This window comes from Taudactylus pleione, unplaced genomic scaffold (genome assembly GCF_031769625.1).
Source record: "Taudactylus pleione unplaced genomic scaffold, aTauple2 ptg000190l, whole genome shotgun sequence".
NCBI classification, from domain to species: domain Eukaryota; kingdom Metazoa; phylum Chordata; class Amphibia; order Anura; family Myobatrachidae; genus Taudactylus; species Taudactylus pleione.
This window is the reverse complement of record NW_028284592.1, coordinates 6,809,695-6,830,187: the sequence shown is the minus strand read 5'-3', so window position 1 is coordinate 6,830,187 and position 20,493 is coordinate 6,809,695. Positions and strand designations below refer to the sequence as shown.

Here is a 20,493-nt window from a genome sequence, read left to right as displayed (position 1 = left end):
AGTTCCAAAGCTTGCCCGAGCATAAGGACGCCGACATCTGCCTTCTTATATGTGTATGACATTGCTTACCTGCATAATATCGGTAACATTGGCGCACATCGAGCGGCCATCTTGCCCTTTCAGCAGGTCTGACCAGCTGCAGAATCGGCAGCTCTCCTGACATGCAGAGGGCTCTCATGCTGCGTAGGAGATCGCAATGGCTAAGTTATGCATCCGTTACCTCCCCCAAACACTGACTACATGTCACTCACTTTGCGCGTGTGCAGGTCTATAGCCGCTTTCCAGCCCATGGAACTGAAGGATTATGGATTTACCTGTGTTAACAGTATAAATATCATTTTCAGAATCAAAATTATTACCACTTTAGTACCACAAAGTTAAAACTTTAAATGTTCTGCTAAAATACTGCTAAATGGAGCTCTTTGAAAGTGTAGGATGTGGCCCAATGTCTGCCTCCTTCCTCAGAAGACTGCCCAGAAAACATTCTCCATCCCTTTACTTTATTTCAATATTCTAGGGCCACAAAACAAAATCCCATTGTACCATAAGGATGCAAAATTTGGAAGCCTCATGGACCTAATCTGCCCCCAGCAAGGAACAGCCTTGATCTGCCCAGCTCTTCCCATCAGAAAACACTACATTTTGCATCCTGACCTCCATGCTTACCTGTTGATGCACAAACTCTGTTAGCTGTGTGACTCAGCAGCATCTGCACTGTACATGTAAATGAGCATCTTTGTTTGATGTTTGGTCATTATGAAAGTACATGTATTTTTATAGACGTATTTATGATTTAATTTACTGGTAATTTCAGTCAATATGTTTATGAAGAGCAATTTGTCAAAGTATTCCGTCTGTTTCAGACACCATGACCCTTCTCTTTTTCTTCTAGGAACCAGGAAAACTCTGGCACAAGCAATTTTAGCAGAAGTGGGTCTAGAAAAGACTTCCAAAAAACTCTTCAAAAACAGATATTTGAGTCAGATGAAGCAGAATTCAGACAAAATGAACAGGTATATTTCCATGAACCGTATTATATGGAAGTCCAGAGTTAACCTTTCTTCTGGATCAATTAATTAGTTCATTCAGAAATTTCCCACACCTTTGTGTTCTAACCCCCTCCTCTAGTTTGGTCTATCTGACTACACCTGGAAGGCTTACCAGGAAAAACAAATAAGTTTATTGCATCTTCCTTTAAAATCAGTTAAATTATTTTATATTACTCTCCTTTGCTTAAATTTTGTCAGGTCTCCTTCTACTGTATCATTATCTCCTGTCCCTCTACCATCATGTTCTTCACAGTGTACAGTAGTATTCTTGCATTGTAGGTAACTTTCATTATGCCCTCCTTTTTAATTATCAGTTTTTTTTACTACACCAGCGAATAGGCATTGACAAAAAAAAAATGGAAACAAGTTAATACATATCTTTGCTGTCCTGTAACTAGTTTGACAATACACCATAAATATATGTCCCTATATTGCCTGTAATGCGTGTGTTGTGTACCATAATTAGATTGAAGCAGGTGTTATTTCTGGGATGCCTGGCGAATCTGCAAAAACGACACTCACTTCCTGTGACTTTGACTTGCGAGGATTAAATCCAGAAAGCCGTTTGAAGAACGTTCTCCAGCTTTCCAGTGTAGAGGAACTGGAGAAGCAATGTGAGGAAAGTCGCAAAGCCAACAGACAGGCAGAGTTTTTTGCCCTCTGCCCCCCAATGGATGAGGTGATAATATATTTCTTACATACACATTTCATGGAATGTCTGTTAAGATGCCAAACCAGCCTTTATTCAGAATAGTATTTAAGAGTACTTGATTATTAGTGAACTAGAACTGATACAGTAGCTGACCTAGTATACCTAAAATAGCTCTTTCAAAGGCCGTCTAATTTACTTATTGACAATGGAGGCAGCCATTTTGTGGGATGCACCAATATTCATTAGAATGCTGTCAGTCATTGCAAAAGACTCCAGTTACATCACTGAGGTACTTCATGAACACATATGAGCAAGGCACTGGCTCATAATGAATGAATTAATAGGCTGCAAAAGTATTGGATCAAAAAGCTTTTTCTGCTTTATGTAGTAGATTCAGGGCCAGCTCCAGGCACGTTGGACCAATGCACTAGAACAAAGGCGCCGCCCCGTAGGGAGCGTATCCCTCCCAACCATTCCCGATTTCAGCGGGATAATCCAGTTTTTCTGGCACTGCCCCGCAGTTCAACCCGCGGGCGTTAGGGAGGTTGGGCACCTCCACCACCGCATCTGGAATGGATGCGTCACGCATGTACGTGGCATCCAGTCAGTGCAGGAAGAGAGCTGGGGGCAGCCCAGCTACTGACATGGTGCTGGGCTAGCTCCCAGCCTGACGTTAACGGGAGGCGTGCCATAGGGGCACTCTCCTAAATATCATCATTTAGGGGGCGTGGGCCGTGGTAATTAGGCCACATCCCCATTTTCAGTTAGGCGCAGGTGATGGGCGCCTAGCATTGCTATTATTATTTATGTGATAACTTGTGCTATTATGGTTAAAAAGTTATAGAAAATGGGGGCATGTCAACATGACACCACCGTTTCTCGTCACTCTGGGAACATTCCTTTCCATTCCATATGCACCTTTATGCCCCCAGTAGTAGTGCCCCTCTTACAATGCCCACTGTAGTAGTGCCCCTTATGCAATGTTCCCAGTAGCAGTGCCCCCTGCAGTAGTGCCTCGTATACAGTGCCCCCAGTAGTGCCCCTTATACAATGCCTCTAGTAGTGGTCCCCCTTATACAGTGCCCCCAGTAGTGGTCCCCCTTATACAGTGCTCCCAGTAGTAGTCCCCCATATACAGTGCCCCCAGTAGTGGTCCTCCCTAGGCAGTGCCCTTTATATAGTGCCCCCAGTAGTAGTCCCCCCTTCTGCAGTGCCTCTAGTAGTGCCCCTTATATAGTGCCCCCAGTAGTAGTCCCCCTTATGCAGTGCCCCCAATAGTGCCCCTTATATAGTGCCCCCCAGTAGTAGTCCTCCCTATGCAGTGCCCCCAGTAATGGCCCCCCTTATGCAGTGCCAGTGCCCCTTACATATATAGGACATAGACAAAAAACCCCCACCAAACACAACTTACCTGAAACTCCGCACCTGCCGCTGTCCGCTCCTCAGCCAAGACCACTCTGCACAATGGGAGAGATGTCATGACGTCTCTCCCATTATCCATTATCCAAAGGTGGAGCTCATGAGTGAGCTCCAGCCAGGCTCCGGCAGTTATACTATGTGTGACCCAGCTGACAGAATGATGTGATGTACCAATACATAACGTGTGCCGTACACACTGCATGATCAGTTGTACGACGATGCAGTGTAACATTACATACTGCACGTAACTGCATGGCGTTGTTCATTGCATTATACCACCTGCCATGCAGCACAGCAGAAGGGACAAAGCGGTGAACGACTGTCTTGAATGCGCAATCGGGCATACACTTGTATACGATGTATATGTATACGATATATGACATGTACGATATACATTGTTCCAGTCCGCGTAGTGTGTAACCAGCTGTACTGTTAACTGTTGTATATTTATTAAATGATATTAAAATACAGCTATTTTGTCACAAAGTTACATATGGGCTTTTTATATATTTCCAATGTAGTTTTACTATTATTATTATTATTATTATCCTTTATTTATATGGCGCCACAAGTGTTCCGCAGTGCCTTACATAGTACATAAAACTAATAAGTGAACAAAAACTAAAAACAAGTAACTTACAGTACAGTGAAGGACATTATATACATTGCTGCAATAGTGATTAAAACACTCACAATAAGCAGCAGGGAGCTGGCACATTACTATAATATGTTACTGTATCATTTTTAGGAAGATGCTGTTGAAATTCGCCCTTTACCAGATTGCCCAAAGGAACACATGGGATACAGGATCATGGTCAAGCTACATACTCTGAAGTACAATATTGCAGTATTATGTCACCTTCTTTCCATGCCTTGACTCCAAAAGCTCCAGAGACTGATTTGCTACAGAACATGGGTTCTTTATCTTTAGTTATTATTGTAATGCTTTAGTGTCTTTCTGCCTCATTGTAGGAACCGTTAATGATTTGCTTGGTTGAGTCTAGGTGATATTTATTGACATCTTCAGATCTATATCCTGTAGCATTTTTCCATTAAAATGTTAACTAACTATAACTATACCAATATGAAAACCAATTTTAAAAACAGATTTATATTGCAGTAGAGCATGGACAACACTGTGGGGTCTATTTACTAAGCTTTGTTAGGAGATAAAGTGAATGGTGATAAGGGACCAGCCAATCAGTTTCTAACTGCCATGTCACAGGCTGTGTTTGAAAAATGGCAGTTAGGAGCTGATGGGCTGGTACCTTATCACCGTTCATTTTATCGCCTAACAAAGCTTAGTAAATAGACCCCTGTGTCTGTTGCCAGAACATCCCAGATCAGGTGTGAGTGTCAGGATGGAGGCGGCATAGATTTTGTACAGTTGACGCTAAATAAATTTAGGAGAGGAAGGGAACAGAAGAATGTGGTAGAGTGGGGCAAGTGGAAGGTTGGTGCATTAGCAATTAGATGCATTGGCCACAGGAATGGTAGCCAGAGAGGTATTGGGAAGAGGCCAAGGAAAGAACAGTCATGTAGTCGGGTAATGCATGATGGAAGGAGAAATATGTTAATGAGCTTAATATATACCTGTTTCTCTTTCAAACTAGGGAGAACCTTTTTATCTATTGTCTGCTGATCACTTATGAAACACATAGGAATTTAAATAAAATATGCTTTGGCGTATATTTCTACTCCTGGCACCTTTTATGCTAAATCAACTGATACAATTGTGGTAACAATCATATAGGCAGCCTGCATCTATGTTGAAAGTTATTTTTCACTATTGTGCCACTTTCCAGAGACTAATGTGCTTTTTAGTCTTTGGTGATAAAACAAGGTGTGATGACTTTGTAGCTTATTTTATAAACTGCAGAGTCTGCCAGCTGTGCTTCTGCTTTACCTATTTACCATAACGTGTGTGACCAGCTTTCAACCATGAAAGTGTAGTTTGTTGCTGTGGTGTCAGTGCAGAATTGAACATTTGAAAACTTTTATTAAATAGCCCTCATATACTGTAACACTGTTCTATAAATAATTATAGTCTATTTGTATTCATTAATCCCTCTTTAATATATATTTACTTTTACTATTATGTTTACTGTGCACATTGTACTTTGGAAAATATTGTCTCATATATAATGCAAAAGTGTTTCCTCTCTTTTATGAACAGATTTGACATTGACATTGAGCCACTGTTTGCAAGTATTGCACTTTATGATTCCAAAGAAAGAAAAAAGGTAATATAATGTCATTACATGCTGAAACATTCTGCACATCATTGCTTTTCACATAACATCCTGAATTGTTTGTTTGATTTATAATGGCTTCCATTCCTTATAACACAGTCAGTTTTTACTTAGCAGTTATGTACCACCAACACCTTTCCAAGTTTCAAATAACTAAAAAGATCATTTGTTATAAAAACACTTTCTATGTAATATGACTATTGCAGCTTCACATGTCATGTCTTTTGTTTACTAGATCTCTGAGAATTTTCATTGCGATTTGAATTCGGAGGCATTCAAGCACTATTTGCGGGCTCACACACCCAGCGTAGCCCCTTCCAGCCAAGCAAGAACAGCGCTGTTCTCCATTACCTATCCCTCTCAAGATATCTTCCTAGTTGTTAAGGTAAGCATCGTGTACTTCTGTGTGTCCTCACTTCTTGTACCTTGTATTCAGTCTGGAGGATCAATATCATATATCCTGGATTTAGGGAGACTGTGTCATCTGTGGAAAGTATTGGCTTGAGTTCTCGGGTTATCTTCAACTGAAAAAGTGGTAACAATTTAAAAATTGATAAATTTGTTTAGTTATCAAAAACATTGGCAGCATTTATGCATTTACTTACAGATTGATTTTTTTTATTTGTTTTACAGATTGAAAAAGTTCTTCAACAAGGAGATATCTCAGAGTGTTCTGAACCATACATGGTGTTAAAAGAGAGCGATGGGGGAAAGGTAAATCACTAATCACTACAATTGTAACATTACTGGTACTGGCTAGTGCGTATAAATAAATATACATTTATATATAAACATTCAGATATCGGCACTTGCATTAAATAGCAGGATGAATCTGATGGTGCAATGTAACAACACAAGTTACAATAAACAGCAGCTTACATTATAACCCTCAGACCAGCACTTGTGCAACCGACGTCCGGAAATCCAGGGATGCGCAAGTATATGACGTTATCACCCAGTGCCCATCACCATGGTTACAAATACACAGACCAAAAAATACTACAGTAATAACATACAGAATAATGAATAACATATACACGTGAACCATAAAGCTTGGTACACCTACACACCAAACAACTTTGTGACCCAGCGATGCAACAACACATTGCACTATCCGGTGTATGAAGGCGCAATGTATAGCTACATGCTGCATTTAACAGCACCGCGTCGTTCAATTGCATAATTCCATCTGCCGTGCAGAACAGCAAATGGGATGATGCAATGAATGACGGGTAGGAGGCCCACACACTATACGATGTGTATGATATGTCTTTCCAATCCACACTGGAACGATATATTGTACGATGCATCGTATAGTGTGTACCCAGCTTAAGAAGCACATGTAATTCAAAAAATACAAAATAGGCAACATATTCGTCACCTGACACAATAACTCAGTGCAGCATGATAGCCCCATCCTTAAAGATAGTGAGAGTCAATGAGGTAACAGATCTGTAGCAAGCATGTAATAATATAGATATATCCCAATAATTATAATAAATATGCAACAATAACAACCTACAGACAGAGAGTATTATCCCATGGTCTCATTAAGCCCTCTAAGGGACAGCGTTATCCTTAATGTCCCATCTTAGCATGTTTAAATGGTTAGACTGTTCATGGTGTGTCTAATAGGTATATTTGCCTAGTGGTTCTCTCATAGGAGCAATTGGCACCATGATAGGTTCCCCCATACAATCTGCCTGTTCAGTACGGAGCTGAATTCCCATGGGAAAATTGGGTACCTTAATATATGTGCCCCATGAAAATTTTAGTCCCAGGGCATGATATACTAAGGCTAAAATGTGTCCGCATTCCCCGTATAAACAAAGCTCCGTATGCATTATTTTGTATAGATGGCATTACCCATTAGAAGCCTATGGGCTTCTTTCTGCGTTGTGTTCTGGGAGGGATCCAATCAGATCCCTCCCAGCATTCCCCGTGGCATACTTAGAAGGGACTTCTGGGTCATAAACCCAGAAGTCACCTCTTCAATCACAATTCTAGGTATATACCAGCATTATTAATGCCAGTATGTCCACGATAGGTGGCGGGATGTACCGCATCCGAAATGCGATGCGTAGTACATCCCGCCCCCATTCTGAAAGCTCTGAAGCTCTTCTCAACACCTGTATGCTAAGGTTATTTCAATCCCGGCACATTGCAGGAACGTGCTCCATTTAGAGGCCCTATCCCTGCGGGTGCTTAATAATTCATTCGGCCGATATGATCCCATTGTGCAATGCAATCAGAATTTGTGTCTTTATTGCATGGAATAAACACAGAAATCAGCTGAAATTGAGATGGAGTTCAGGTTCTTTATACAGCTACGTTTTATGAGTACTGGCAGTCGCGATGGGACATGCAGCCATATAAGTATATTTAAAGAGTGCTGGCTGACCTGGCATGTTTTATACAGGATGCATAAATCCATGGTATCCTTGAATATCATCAGACTTTACAATAGTGAATGCCATATTCCTTATAATATAGACGTTTCATTAATACTAATTAGTTGTCGCTGTGCAGAATTTAAGTGAGTGGTTTACTTTAAAATATACAGTCAGTCAGCAATTTGCTATAACTCTAGTTCTCAACTATTTCATTGAGAGGACAGACTGAGCATAGAACTAATATGCAGATTCACCGTGTAGTATACTACTTCTCTTATACCCCTTTCACACCGAGCCGCGGTGCGGGGAGAGCTCCCGAAAAGGGGGCGTGGCCACATAGACAGGGTGCGTGGCCGCGTGGCCCGAACCCCCATGCCATTATTTGGGGGGAGAGAGTGTGGGGTGCAGGAAGTATCGGCGTGGAGTGCTGGCCGACTCCCTCAGTGTCAGGAGCCGGGTGCTGCACTTAATACTACAGTGCAGCACCCAGCCACCCGGCTCCTGTCAGTGAGGGGGAGTCTGCACCTTGGTGTCACCCCTCACACCCTCCTTGTTACGTCACTGAATCCGGGTCCTGACTTGGTGTGAAAGGGTCAACTAGGGTTGTGTGTCCCAGGATCTCTACGGTGATTGTAACCAGGGTTATTCCCAGGACTGACCCAGATAAGCTGCAACCTGAAAGAGGGAACCCGGGTTATTTGACCCGGGTCAAGTTTAAAAACTACTAATTGGTTGTGGATGCAGAGGCCCACCTCAAGGGAGTGACATGCAGGGTAGACACGGGTGCATTGTAAAGGGGACAACCCTGGAATAACCCGGGTCCAACGTGCAGTGGGAAAGCGGTCCAAGCTGCTGTAACATGGCTTGAAAACGTGTACTTTGACCTGGTTCATAACCCACGATTTTGGTCTGAAAGTGGTATTACCAGCAATAGCTTTTCTGACAAAAATCAATTGCCGCCTCTAGGCCTGGAAATGTTACGTTCGAAATGCGTTACAAAAATATATTAGGAAACATTTATAGTTCATTGTAGCACTGTAACCTAAATTCTGCTTTAGAAAAGGATATCTTTAAGTTTTTTTATACTTTTTTGCAGACCAAAGAAAAAATAGAAAAGCTTAAAGCTCAGACAGAGAACTTTTGTCAGCGTTTGGGAAAATATCGTATGCCGTTTGCCTGGGTACCAATTAGTCTCCTCAGTTGCATTAATGTTATGACACTGGAAAAAGAAGCCCCTGAACCCGAAAATGGGAATGGTATGTTTTAGCACACTACCACTTTATGACGTGTGTCTGTTTGTTTGTATATATATATATATATATATATATATATATATTGTGACACAGTTAGGTTAGGGGGTCCCTCTCCTGGGTAGAGGACTCCTTCCTTACACACACACACAGCAGCAGGGAAGCAGCACACCAGTCTGGATGCGAGTACAAGCTGGTCGGCGCCAGTCTTTATTGTACAATGTCAGAAACAACATAAAGAAAACATAAACATAAATCCTAGCCCTGTCGGGGCACTAACTTCACAGGTAGTTCCCTCACTACCAGAATCTGGCAGGGCCTAATGCCCTCACCAGCAACCAAGGCACAGCACAACACTTACAGATAGGTTTTCAAGTGTCTCTGAGCAAACTCCCTGCCTGCTCTCCCAGGTGAGACAATCAGCCCTCAACACACTAGGCTTATATTGGCCACCCTCAGGTGGGAACCCAATCAAGCCTGTTACCAGGCTGCGAGAACCAAAACCTGGAGTGGCCATGGGTGGAGCCCTCCCTCTCCTCTCACCCACAACCCCCAGGTCCCAAACCGGCTTTTCAAAAAGCCGAGACTCAAGCCTGCTACACTGCAGACTTTCTCCTGGGGATTTAAAACACATAAGACAGGAATCTGGGATAAATGTCCCTGTCACAGACCACTTTACCAGTGATCCTGTCACAATATATATATATATATATATATATATATATATATATATATATATAAGGAGCCAATGCTGTGGGTGCTTGAGAGCCCCCAATATTTGTGCTACCACTATCCTTGCCTTCACATGCCATTTTTCAGTCATATGGAGGGGCATATTTTATATTTTTATATATATATACATGGCAGACTTTAATAAAAAACAAACTGGTACACACTGTTTTTATTGACCAATTTCTGTAAATGTATCATAGAAATAGAATTGCTCTAAGTTGCTCCATTATAGTACACTATTACTCTTTGCTTAGTAATGGACCTTTATGTCAGAGAGGCACATAATTTGTTTTCTTATAGAAACTAATACATCTGCAATCTCACAGTTATGTTTCTTGCAGAGCATCACTTTTACTAGATCTACAGTTGTTAAGAGAAATGTTGTAATTTTTATGGTCACTACAATATTTCCAGTTCCTTCGGTATTTCACTCCGCATCACAGTTGGGGTATTGGCAGTTCTGCTTCTAAAGTTTTCATTGCTTAACAAATCTCATATATACATATACATATAGTGAATCCACTAGCTGTAGATTAATATATTTTACTTACAAAGGTAAGACGTCAACTGGTGAGAGAAGATCCTCATTGGGCCCTGCAAGAAGATTTTCTGATAGAGGAAACACAATGGATGATGGCCCAACATCACCATTCAAGCCTACCACAATCACACACAACATCTTCTTCAAGCAGGTGAATGACCTACCCTTCTTTGTATTTGTATTTTCATTGGTAAAAGACCTAGTTCATCATATGATTGTAAACAGATACTATTATGTAGCAGTTTACAGCATTTTGAACTAAAGATCTGATCAGAGCTCCCATGGTAACGTCTGCATGAAAGGAATTTTATTACTATACTGGCTTTCATGAGTACTGGAACCCATGTGGTGGGATATCCTGTACACACTACAAATCGCATGCATTACCATACATAACTTGAAGGGATCCAGCAATAAATATATACAATGAAAGATTACAAATGCAACTCATTCTCGTAATACATTTTTATTCCCTTATAATTAAAGCTTCATACAATGCTCAAAAGTATTGTATATACGTACTATTAGATATAAAAGTGCATGATAAATACAACTGGCATGTAACGTCTACTAATTGTTCTTGTTTTAGGAAGGAGACAGACTAAGTGATGAAGACTTATTCAAGCATTTAGCAGATTATAAGAGATCCTTGCAAAGACGGACAAAATGTATACCAGGTGAGGGCAGCAGTGCTGTACAGCTGTACGCTACAGTAAGCATTGTTCTCTCTAAAGAATATTAATCTTATAGTTATTATGGTTTCATCTTCAACATTCTGAGCATATTCCTTAGTTCTGTGCAATTAAGGAGTAACTGACTAACTCAAGTACTGATTAAGATGGGTACCAATGAGGTACTGTAAAATAGGAGGAGAAATTAGATTGTTTTATTGAATTTTAGGTTGTTAGGTTTTGGTTAGTGTTGGTTTTTTTTAAATTACCTTTACTAAATAGCATTAATGTGTCTGTTTAATCCACCAACGCCATAACATGGTTCATTATAAAATGCTCGACAATGTAATGCATTACATTAGTAACCATGGTTCAGCTGAGTATACTAGCAATTTATAAATAAAGACTAATTAACAGCTAGAATTTAAAAAATAAGTTAATATACTGTCTTAATACCTAATTCATTACTGTTTTAATATAATTAATATTTATCTTATTCATTGACAAACCACATGGGATTTGTTCTAAACCACATGCAGTTTGTGTCTTTCAAAACCACCATCAGTTGCATTAGTTGCACATTTTTCGAAGCTGTAGGTTTATAAATACTGTGGTTTGTGTTTGAAACTGCTTCTGATTGGTGGGTGTTTTACAATCATATAATACATAGGGGAAAACAGGACATGCTGTGTTATTATTATTATTATTATTATTATTATTATTAGTATTATTATTATTATCTATTAGGTACCACAAGGTTCTGTTGCCATACATATTGGATAGAACAAAATAACATAGTATATGGGAGATCAAACCATAATAACATGCATTAAAGCATAAACAATGTTCTCGTCCTGCATACCGCTAGTCTTGCAGTGAGATGAATCGGTTGCGCCAAATGGTTATGCTTTGGCACCCCCCTATTTCTCATTGTTTGGGCTATTCTCGAGAACCAGCGGACGAATTTTGATGCAGTTTTCACTATTCTATAGAGCATTTGTTGGGGAAGGCTTAGGTATATGAAACATTGATGTATGACAAAAGGGAGCTGAGCAGTGATAATTTTAGTGAAGCAAGTCAATGAAATAACAGACATCCGAGCGCTTCCTTGGCTCACGCTGCCTAAACATTTAAAGATATATCACAACGATGGACTTTATTGTATACCATGGAGAGATTGATATGTATTATCCGGTTTCTCCAGAAATTTCAGTTTTTCCCCCTTTTTTTATTTTACCGTTCCTATTCATTTATGTGAAAAACGGTTCTTTAATTTCAAACGAGTCCAATTCCCGGTAAGAGTCTGCTTTGGCATGACAATAAATAAAGCACAGAGAAAGACACATAACCTGTCTGGAGTTGACCGAAGTAAGACTGTTTTTCTCATGGACAACTTTACGTGGCCCTTTTCTTTGTCATGTCAAAACTAAATCTATTTGTTTTGACGTCAGGAGGAAAAACGACTAATGTAATCTACAAGGCAATGCTCCGTTAAATAAGACTATTGCCGTGATTTCAAAATTGCTCCCATTCGAAGAAAGGGCGGGTTGCTAGTATCTAAATATATCACCAACCGCTACCCACCTTTCCTTTTATATACAAGTATACATAATAACATACTTATAATACAAAGATTCAGGTAGAGACCACAGAAGGAGAGAGGGCAAGAATTTACATTCTATAGGGGCCAGGGGCGTTGTAACGGTTTTATATTTGGGGATAAAAAATAAAAAAAATTCCCGCGCCCCCCCCTCCCTCTCACTTACCGCGCATGGTCAGGGGCTGTGCTTCGTAGCAATAGGCTGCACAGCCCCGGCACCAAACCGAGAAGGAGGTGTAATGTGTTTTCAACTTAAAAAGCACACAATACACCTCATCCTTCATGCGGTGCAGGGGCCCTGCAGCAAAGTGCTCTAAAGCACAGCCCCTGACCGTCCACGGCCGCCGCTCCTTTCAAATGTTTTTTTGGGGGGCGGGCCATACCCTTGTACCACCCCCCACCCCCCGTTCCGATGCCCATGATAGGGGCAGTTGGTGGAAGCAAATGTAGAGGGGAGCACAGTAGGGGATTGCAGAGGCTGTAGCATTAGGAGGAAGGGTGGTATGCTAGGGTAAAGGGATGAGTTTTGAAGGCACTTTTGATAGAGCATGTGGGAGATTATTCCTACTATAGGAGCTGGGCATTGGAGGAGGAGGTCAGGGAGGAGGACAGGTAAACTCATTATTAGACCAAAGTGGATGAAGTGAAGAAATTGTCAGAGAGGGTCAGCAGAAGCGTAAGGTCAAAAGGGGAAAACGAAATGGGTAGGATAGACTAGTGGGGCAGAGAGGTAGGAGATCATTAGCCAAGTGAGGAATAAGTTACAGTATTCAATGCAAGAGATTATATTGACATGTATAAGGGTTTCAGTGGCTTCAAGGGTGAGGAAAGGCCTGATTTTTTAAATATTGTGCAGAGTAGAAATTACTGGACTGGATGTGGGGAGAGAAAGAGATGAGGAATTTAGAGGTGTATGGGACAGTAGTTAGAGAGGGAAGAAGGGTCAAGGAAGGTTTTCTGAGACTGGGGAGACCAGGACATCTTTTAAGGAGAAAGATAAGATACCGGACAAAAGGGATAGCTTAAGCAGGTGGGCATTGTATAAGCATATGTCAAGAGGAAGAGACCAGAGTAGGTGAGAGGGGATGTGGTCTAGGAGGAAGGTATTGTACATAAATCAGGGACATATGATATACAAAATAAGTGCTGACATGAAAACATAGGGTAGGATTGCCCTTCTTATGAGAGCTTACATCTAATGAATTATATTCTAAAGAAAATAATTCTATCACAGAGGAATAAAAGGACAAAGGGAAATACTTCCTCCCTGTGACCTGTACTGAATACTGTAAAATGAACAACATTTTCTATGACATTCCTGTATATATGCATAAAATCATGGTCTCATTTACTCCTGTGTTTTATCCTTTTTAAATCAATTGCTTCACTGATCCCTAGGACTCCTGCATTTTCTTGGAGTTGTGCTTTGTGGAGGGGAAAAAAAATCATTAATTTTTAATAGGCTGTTAAATAATTTTCTGCACATTTTCTTTTTTTCTACTCAAATTATTTATAAATTGCATTGATTATACTTTAATATATGATAAACTGATCTATTTTTCAACATAAGGCTTACTGAAACTTGAAATCTCTCCGGCATGTGATGGGATGAGTGGGTGTCTCACTCCTGAACTTCTTCCCGTCAAGCCCTTTCCTGAAGGTCGAACACGTCCAACTAAAGAGATCCTTGAATATCCTGTTAAAGAAGTTTATGTCCCCCATACTGTCTACAGGTAAGAGCCAGACCTATGAGCCACTTAAGTTTATTTGTAGCAATCTGTAAAATGGTGCGTTATGTTGGAGTGGAGATGCCTTCACCTGCGTGGATGAGCATCGATCCCGATAATAAAAAGTGCCATCCATGACCACTGGCATGTTTACATAACACTTGACTAACATGAACATATTAAAAAAGAACATGTCCTTTTCTTTTGCATAGTCGTTCACCCTGTGTAAAGATGCCTGGGTGCAGGGTAACTGCTTTTTCCCATAAGAACACTTTCCTCCGGAATAAAAGTAAAATATAGTATGGTGAAAGTAAAACCATGTGTCCTTACGCTACTGGAGAAAGTATGGAAGGAGAATATCTTAGGTGTAATTAACTGTATTTCCAAGTTTTAAAAAAAGTAACACCAAGACAAGGAACAGCTATATAGCAGTCAGATGTATGCCCCTATATATATATACCCAAATATTACCCAAATATTACCCACACCAAATATATATACCCAAATATTACCCACACTCACTAATAAAATGACAGCACTCCATTGAGCAGTGGCAGATTAACAACTGGCCAGCTGGGGCACTTGTGGGGCACACAGTGTGGAACCCCAGTCATAGCTACATCACCAGCATGGGGGGCACTGTGGCATATGTGATCTGAGCTTTCAGCGTGTTATAATGTGAACTGGGGACACTACAGTTTAGTTAACACATTTGTGGTGCTTTGAGTATTTTCCCATTATACAACATCTCCATCATATCTTATTTTTTTGACAGTAGCCCCACAAGTTAGTTGCCCTGGGGCACCCAGAAACCTTAATCCAGCCCTGTCACTGAACATGAAACAAGAGCCACAGTTACACAAAGTAAACACAGACCGAGTACAACGAACATTTCATTTATAAAACCTGTCTTCCATTTGGTCTATACATGATCTCCATTATGAGATGAAGCAGATTTAACAATGAAAATAGAACACATAATGGGACTGATGCAGTGTTGAACGCAAGTTGGTTTGCCAAATATATCTTGTATACATGAGAACAGACAATGCAGAGTTGTACTCTATTCAGTCACATCTCAACTTGCTGAATGGAGGAGCATAACTGGGTAGTAATGGGCTATAGTTCATTGAGGGCGTGTCAGTGGAATTGCTGGCTATGCAGAATTGTGTGTACTCATAAATACACCTGTTGACAGATAGATCTTTTACACCAGAGATTGCATATATGTAAATGTGCACTAGTAATGATGAAGGCTATAAAACCAAGCATACAGATATGGGGGAGATGCAAGTATCATACCTTCAAGAGTGATGAAGTGGAGAAGTTGCCCATAACAAGCAATTGGCCTCTAACTGTCATTTCATGCACTATGCTAGATAAATAATAGCTAGAAGCTGATTGGTTGCTATGGGAAACGTCTCCAATTTACTGTATCACTTTCAAAGGTTTGAGACATCTCCCCCATATGTTTTATCTTCCAAACTGGAAATCTGATTTGTTGCTCTGGGGTGGAGACAAATAAATTAAAAGTCTTACAAATTGCTACAAAGAAACAGGATAGGTGTATAATTCAATTATTATACAAACATCTTTAAAACATTTTAATATAAAGAAAAATATATACATATATGAAAAAATAACCAGTGCATTATGATCAGACACGTGCAGGCATACTGTATATACCAAGTTAAAAACAAGAGAACGTGGAATTTGACAGAAATATAAAGCAAAAACAATTACAACCTTGACAGCAGTTGAAAATATTTTACAATTCCAGAGGATGATAAGGATGTTGGCAGGAGGGCCTAACCACATTTCCCACACTGTGCCTCATATGTTGCTCTATTTTGGTACCGACGAGAGGATTTTACTATGTTTCACTATTCTCCAAGTGGGAATAAAATAAGTATACATATTGTGAGTGTGAAGCAAGGTTTTCTGAAGCAACGTGGATCTAGAAAATTTGGAGATAATATTTAAGTTACATATTTTGGGGGTATAGTGTGTAGGATACCAATATTACTGAAATAAACCTTCCAGTAATAATGTAACTTTCATTTGCTTTATATGAAATAATAACCCATACCGGAAGAGTGCCACAACTTTGGGCATAGGGAATGTTACCCTGTTAGAAGTTACTGTAATTATAGAGGAGTCCTATTCACAATCTAACACTAGCTGATATGCTTACTGTAGTTGCATGAGGTAATTTACGTGATTCACTGAATGGTCTTTTTCTACTTTTAAACAACTACATCTGTAACTATATACAGGTTGAGTCTCCCATATCCAAATATCAGAAATACGGAATATTCCAAAATACGGAATATTTTTAGCATGACTAAGATAGTGAAACCTTTGCTTTCTGATGGTTCACTGTACACACACTTTGTTTAAAGCACAAAATTATTAAAAATATTGTATAAAATTACCTGCAGGCTGTGTGTATAAGGTGTATATAACACATAAATGCATTCTGTGTGTATATTTGGGTCCTATTCCCAAGATATTTCTTTATGATATGTAATTATTCCAAAATACGGAATATTCCGATATCCAAAATACCCCTGGTCCCAAGCATTTTGGATTTGGGAGACTCGACCTTATTATAGATTCTCTTTTTCTTTTCTTTTTCAGCTTTACAGGCATGTCAGTGTAGTATAGTTAGATGAAATACACAATTCAATTTTACCAGGTCTTTAGAAAGCTGTTATCATGTAGCTGGCTTAGATATTGTACCAAATACCATTCATATCTGAGCATCTGGCAGGTCAAATAACTATTTAGCACATTATTCATGCTATATTGCACACTTTCAGACTCTGAAGGTGTGCAATGTAGCATAAATAATGTGCTAAATAGTTCAAAGGGTCTCCAGGCAAGCTGTTCTTATAGAGGCAGGATGGGAACTTATACACCACAAAGCATAAGTTACTGTAGTTGGTACCTTGTAGATTACATTTTAGGATTTGATGATTATAGGCTGAACCTGTTGTAATGTAAGGTAAACCAGTGGTAGAGCTATGGAACATATACAGGATAATACGGTGCCTACTTGGAAACTTTACTTACACTACAAGGATAGGGTTGATGCAAGTGTGCGCTCATGATGATGACGACTATGAAAACAAGCATATGGATAGGGTTGGCTTGGTCGCATAGCTGTATAAAATTCAGCATACGGGTAAATATCTTCATTTGGTTTCATGTACACAATGCAAGCGTAATTGCCATTGACTTGCAATCAACTATGAATCAACTATGAAGTGCTTCTGAAATGACCCCGCTATGGAGGCTGGGGGTGGATTCTGCATGTGGATAAAAAATACATCACCTTCCCGCATTGCCAAGTCATTAATCTAATGTCAGCAGATTTCAATTGTAACTGTTACAAAACTGCTGGAGTTAGCCTGATGGCGTGGTGGGCTTGAGTGCCGTGCAAGCACAGTACTAAAGTTTGAGCAATTATTCCAGGATTCTCTTACACATTGTAATTGTAGCAATTTAATAGACCTACAAATTCTCTCTGTGGAATATATCATTTGTGAGGAGCAGCGGTGGAGAAGAGGGACTGATTCCTAATCCTACACATTTGCGGCTGCTTTTCCTTGTAGCAGCGGATGTCTGCTAATGTAGGAATTCATCTGTGTACACTAAAAGCAAATGCATGTGCAAGCGGATCCTGTGAAGTGTTTTTACATATGCAGCCGTCACCATTAGACTTACACCAGCCCCATGCTGGGTGCAAAAGGTTCAACTAAAACAGACGTCCCATCTCCATTCGCACTCTGTGACTGAGCTCTGAAGTCGTCTGACACTCCCGTGACACACCCATGAGATAGATCAGTTCCATGTGACCGCATGGTCACCACCCAAAAACGGATAGCGTGTTCCGACTGCCAAATGTACTAATCCGTATGCACTAGCGAACACTGGCCCTGATTCAGAGCCGGACGCTCTGACCAGAGCGCTCGCTCTGAATCAGGGCCCACCTCCATTAATATGGAGCGTCCTCTGGGGGTCACCACCAACAGCATATACGCGCGGGATGATGGTCGCGATTGTCTTGACCATCGCGACCATCGAAACTGCGAGCAAAAGCCTGCGGTTGAGGTCTGATAGAGCCAAAATCACTCCCACTGACATCACTAGTGATGTCAGTGGGGCCGGCTTCAGACGGTAGGCGTTCCCTTGGGAATGCCTCCGTCTGGCAGGCACGCCCCCGGCACACCCACCAAAGGGGGCGTGCTGTCAGTCAACATCGACAGCACGCCCCCTTTGATGAGACACTCCGAGCGAAGGAAAGTCCTTCGCTCGTCGCATCTCGCGCATGCGCATGACGGAGCTCCCTCCGTCGTGTGCATGCGCAGTGCGGACCATCGACCCACTTGCGAGCGGACAGCCGCGAGTGGGTCTGAATGAGGGCCACTATCCGCGTGCTTAAGCCTGATTTGGCGCATGCGCAGTTGCCGATTTATTGCTTTGGCACAAATGCGCAGTATTCTGAGAACTGTCCGTATTACCACTTGTGTCCACCTCAGAATCTGCCCCAGATGTACTTCTCAAACCATTTCCTTACTGGAGAGGAATGAATCAGTATAAAACCAAAACTATTTCTCTTCATTATTGTTTATTGTTACTCGGTGCTATGCTTTGTCTGCGTGAAAATTATCTGCTGAATGGGGACTAAATGTATTGAAGAGCAAGATAAAATATGCACTCGGCTGTGTGAACTTCACCCTACTTGGCATCAAGTGCATATTTCTAATCCACACACAGTATTTTGTTTCGTGCCTAAAAGGGATATACAGAATGTTGAAATTGTAGTAAAGGATTACACTTTAAGGACCAATAACCTGTGACACAAATATTCCTATCAGAAATAAATGCATTTCACACTTCATTCTTAAATATGTATATAATAAATATTTACCAGCGCCAGGATCCCGACCGCCAGCATCCCAACGGTGAGTAGTGGGGTTAGGGGAAGGGTTAGGGTTAGGCACTAGGGGAAGGGTTAGGCACTAGGAGGGGAGGGACAGGTTTAGGCTGCAGGGGGGTTAGATATAGGCTGCAGGGAGGGAGGGTTAGGTTTAGGGGCAGGGTTAGGATACTTACTGACAGGTATCCTAGCCCTGTCGAGATTCTAGCAGCTGGGATCCCGAGCGCTGGCATAATATATATAATATTTGCGCGGGACTGCACATGCGCAGAAGCCCCGACTGCCCTCCGGAGACATCGCAGGGACGGGCTCTTTTCGGAGCCCGTCTCCCTGCATGTCCCGGATAAGATAATACATCCGGCAGATAGGATCGCATTTTGCAATGCGATCAGGGGCGGTACTGCATGCCCTGATCGCATTGCTAAAAGAGATCATTAATAAATGGGCCCCAAAGTGTGCCTTGAGGACTGAGCTTGGGAAACACTTAGGCCCTGATTCAGAGCCGGACGCTCTTTCAGAGCGCTCGCTCTGAATCAGGGCGGCATTTTTTATTTTTGAGCCGGCCTTCTGGTCGCTCGCTAAGCTGTGGGTGACCACCCACAGCTTTAGCGAGTGGCCAGGTGATGGTCGCGGGGCTTGCGACGAGACCCTTGATGACGACGAGACTCGTGATGTCAGTGGGGCACCCCCAAATGGCAGGCGTTCCTTCGGGAATGCCTCCTTTTGGCAAGCCACCCCCCGACCCGCCTACAAAACGGGGCGAGCTGTCAATCAATATCGACAAGCTGTCAATCAATATCTTGTAGTGCGCCCAGGAGCGACGGAGATGCCGTCGCTCACTGGGGCTCGCGCATGCCGGAGCCGGCTCTGGCGGGCGCATGCACAGTGGGGGACCATCGACCCGCTTGCGAGAGCTGTGCGTTCGCGAGTTGGTCTGAATCAGGCCCTTAGATAGATGATCTAAAATTCATACACACTACAAAATGTGCACAGTCATATCCAATCATCCGATCCATCTGCTTTTGGTACATTAATTGGCATCTGGTCCTGTGTATAAACTCTGAGATTATCAGAACGAGCATCTCAATATCGGTTGATTGTTCCGATTATTGCAGAGTGTGTATCTAGCTTTACTCAAGACATAAATCAGACAGACAGGAGATATAGAGGATTCAATGCAATTCAATGTTTGGAAACACTGATTTATATGTTCATTTGAAAACTTCACCTTTGTGGCAATCTTAGGACAAACAATCGTTCAG

General features: G+C 41.4%; 1 protein-coding gene across 1 annotated transcript in view; it reads left to right on the top strand.

Annotated features, from left to right (window-relative positions):
* Positions 1 to 20,493, top strand: part of DOCK8 (dedicator of cytokinesis 8) — a 185,015-nt gene that overhangs the window by 57,680 nt on the left and 106,842 nt on the right. Inside the window, exons 5-14 of the mRNA XM_088476605.1 lie at positions 893 to 1,013; positions 1,516 to 1,728; positions 3,869 to 3,954; positions 5,297 to 5,363; positions 5,608 to 5,757; positions 6,006 to 6,086; positions 8,862 to 9,021; positions 10,303 to 10,439; positions 10,878 to 10,965; positions 14,130 to 14,292. Of these exons, the coding sequence (XP_088332731.1) occupies positions 893 to 1,013; positions 1,516 to 1,728; positions 3,869 to 3,954; positions 5,297 to 5,363; positions 5,608 to 5,757; positions 6,006 to 6,086; positions 8,862 to 9,021; positions 10,303 to 10,439; positions 10,878 to 10,965; positions 14,130 to 14,292 (1,266 nt within the window). The remainder of the gene's footprint in view (positions 1 to 892; positions 1,014 to 1,515; positions 1,729 to 3,868; positions 3,955 to 5,296; positions 5,364 to 5,607; positions 5,758 to 6,005; positions 6,087 to 8,861; positions 9,022 to 10,302; positions 10,440 to 10,877; positions 10,966 to 14,129; positions 14,293 to 20,493) is intronic.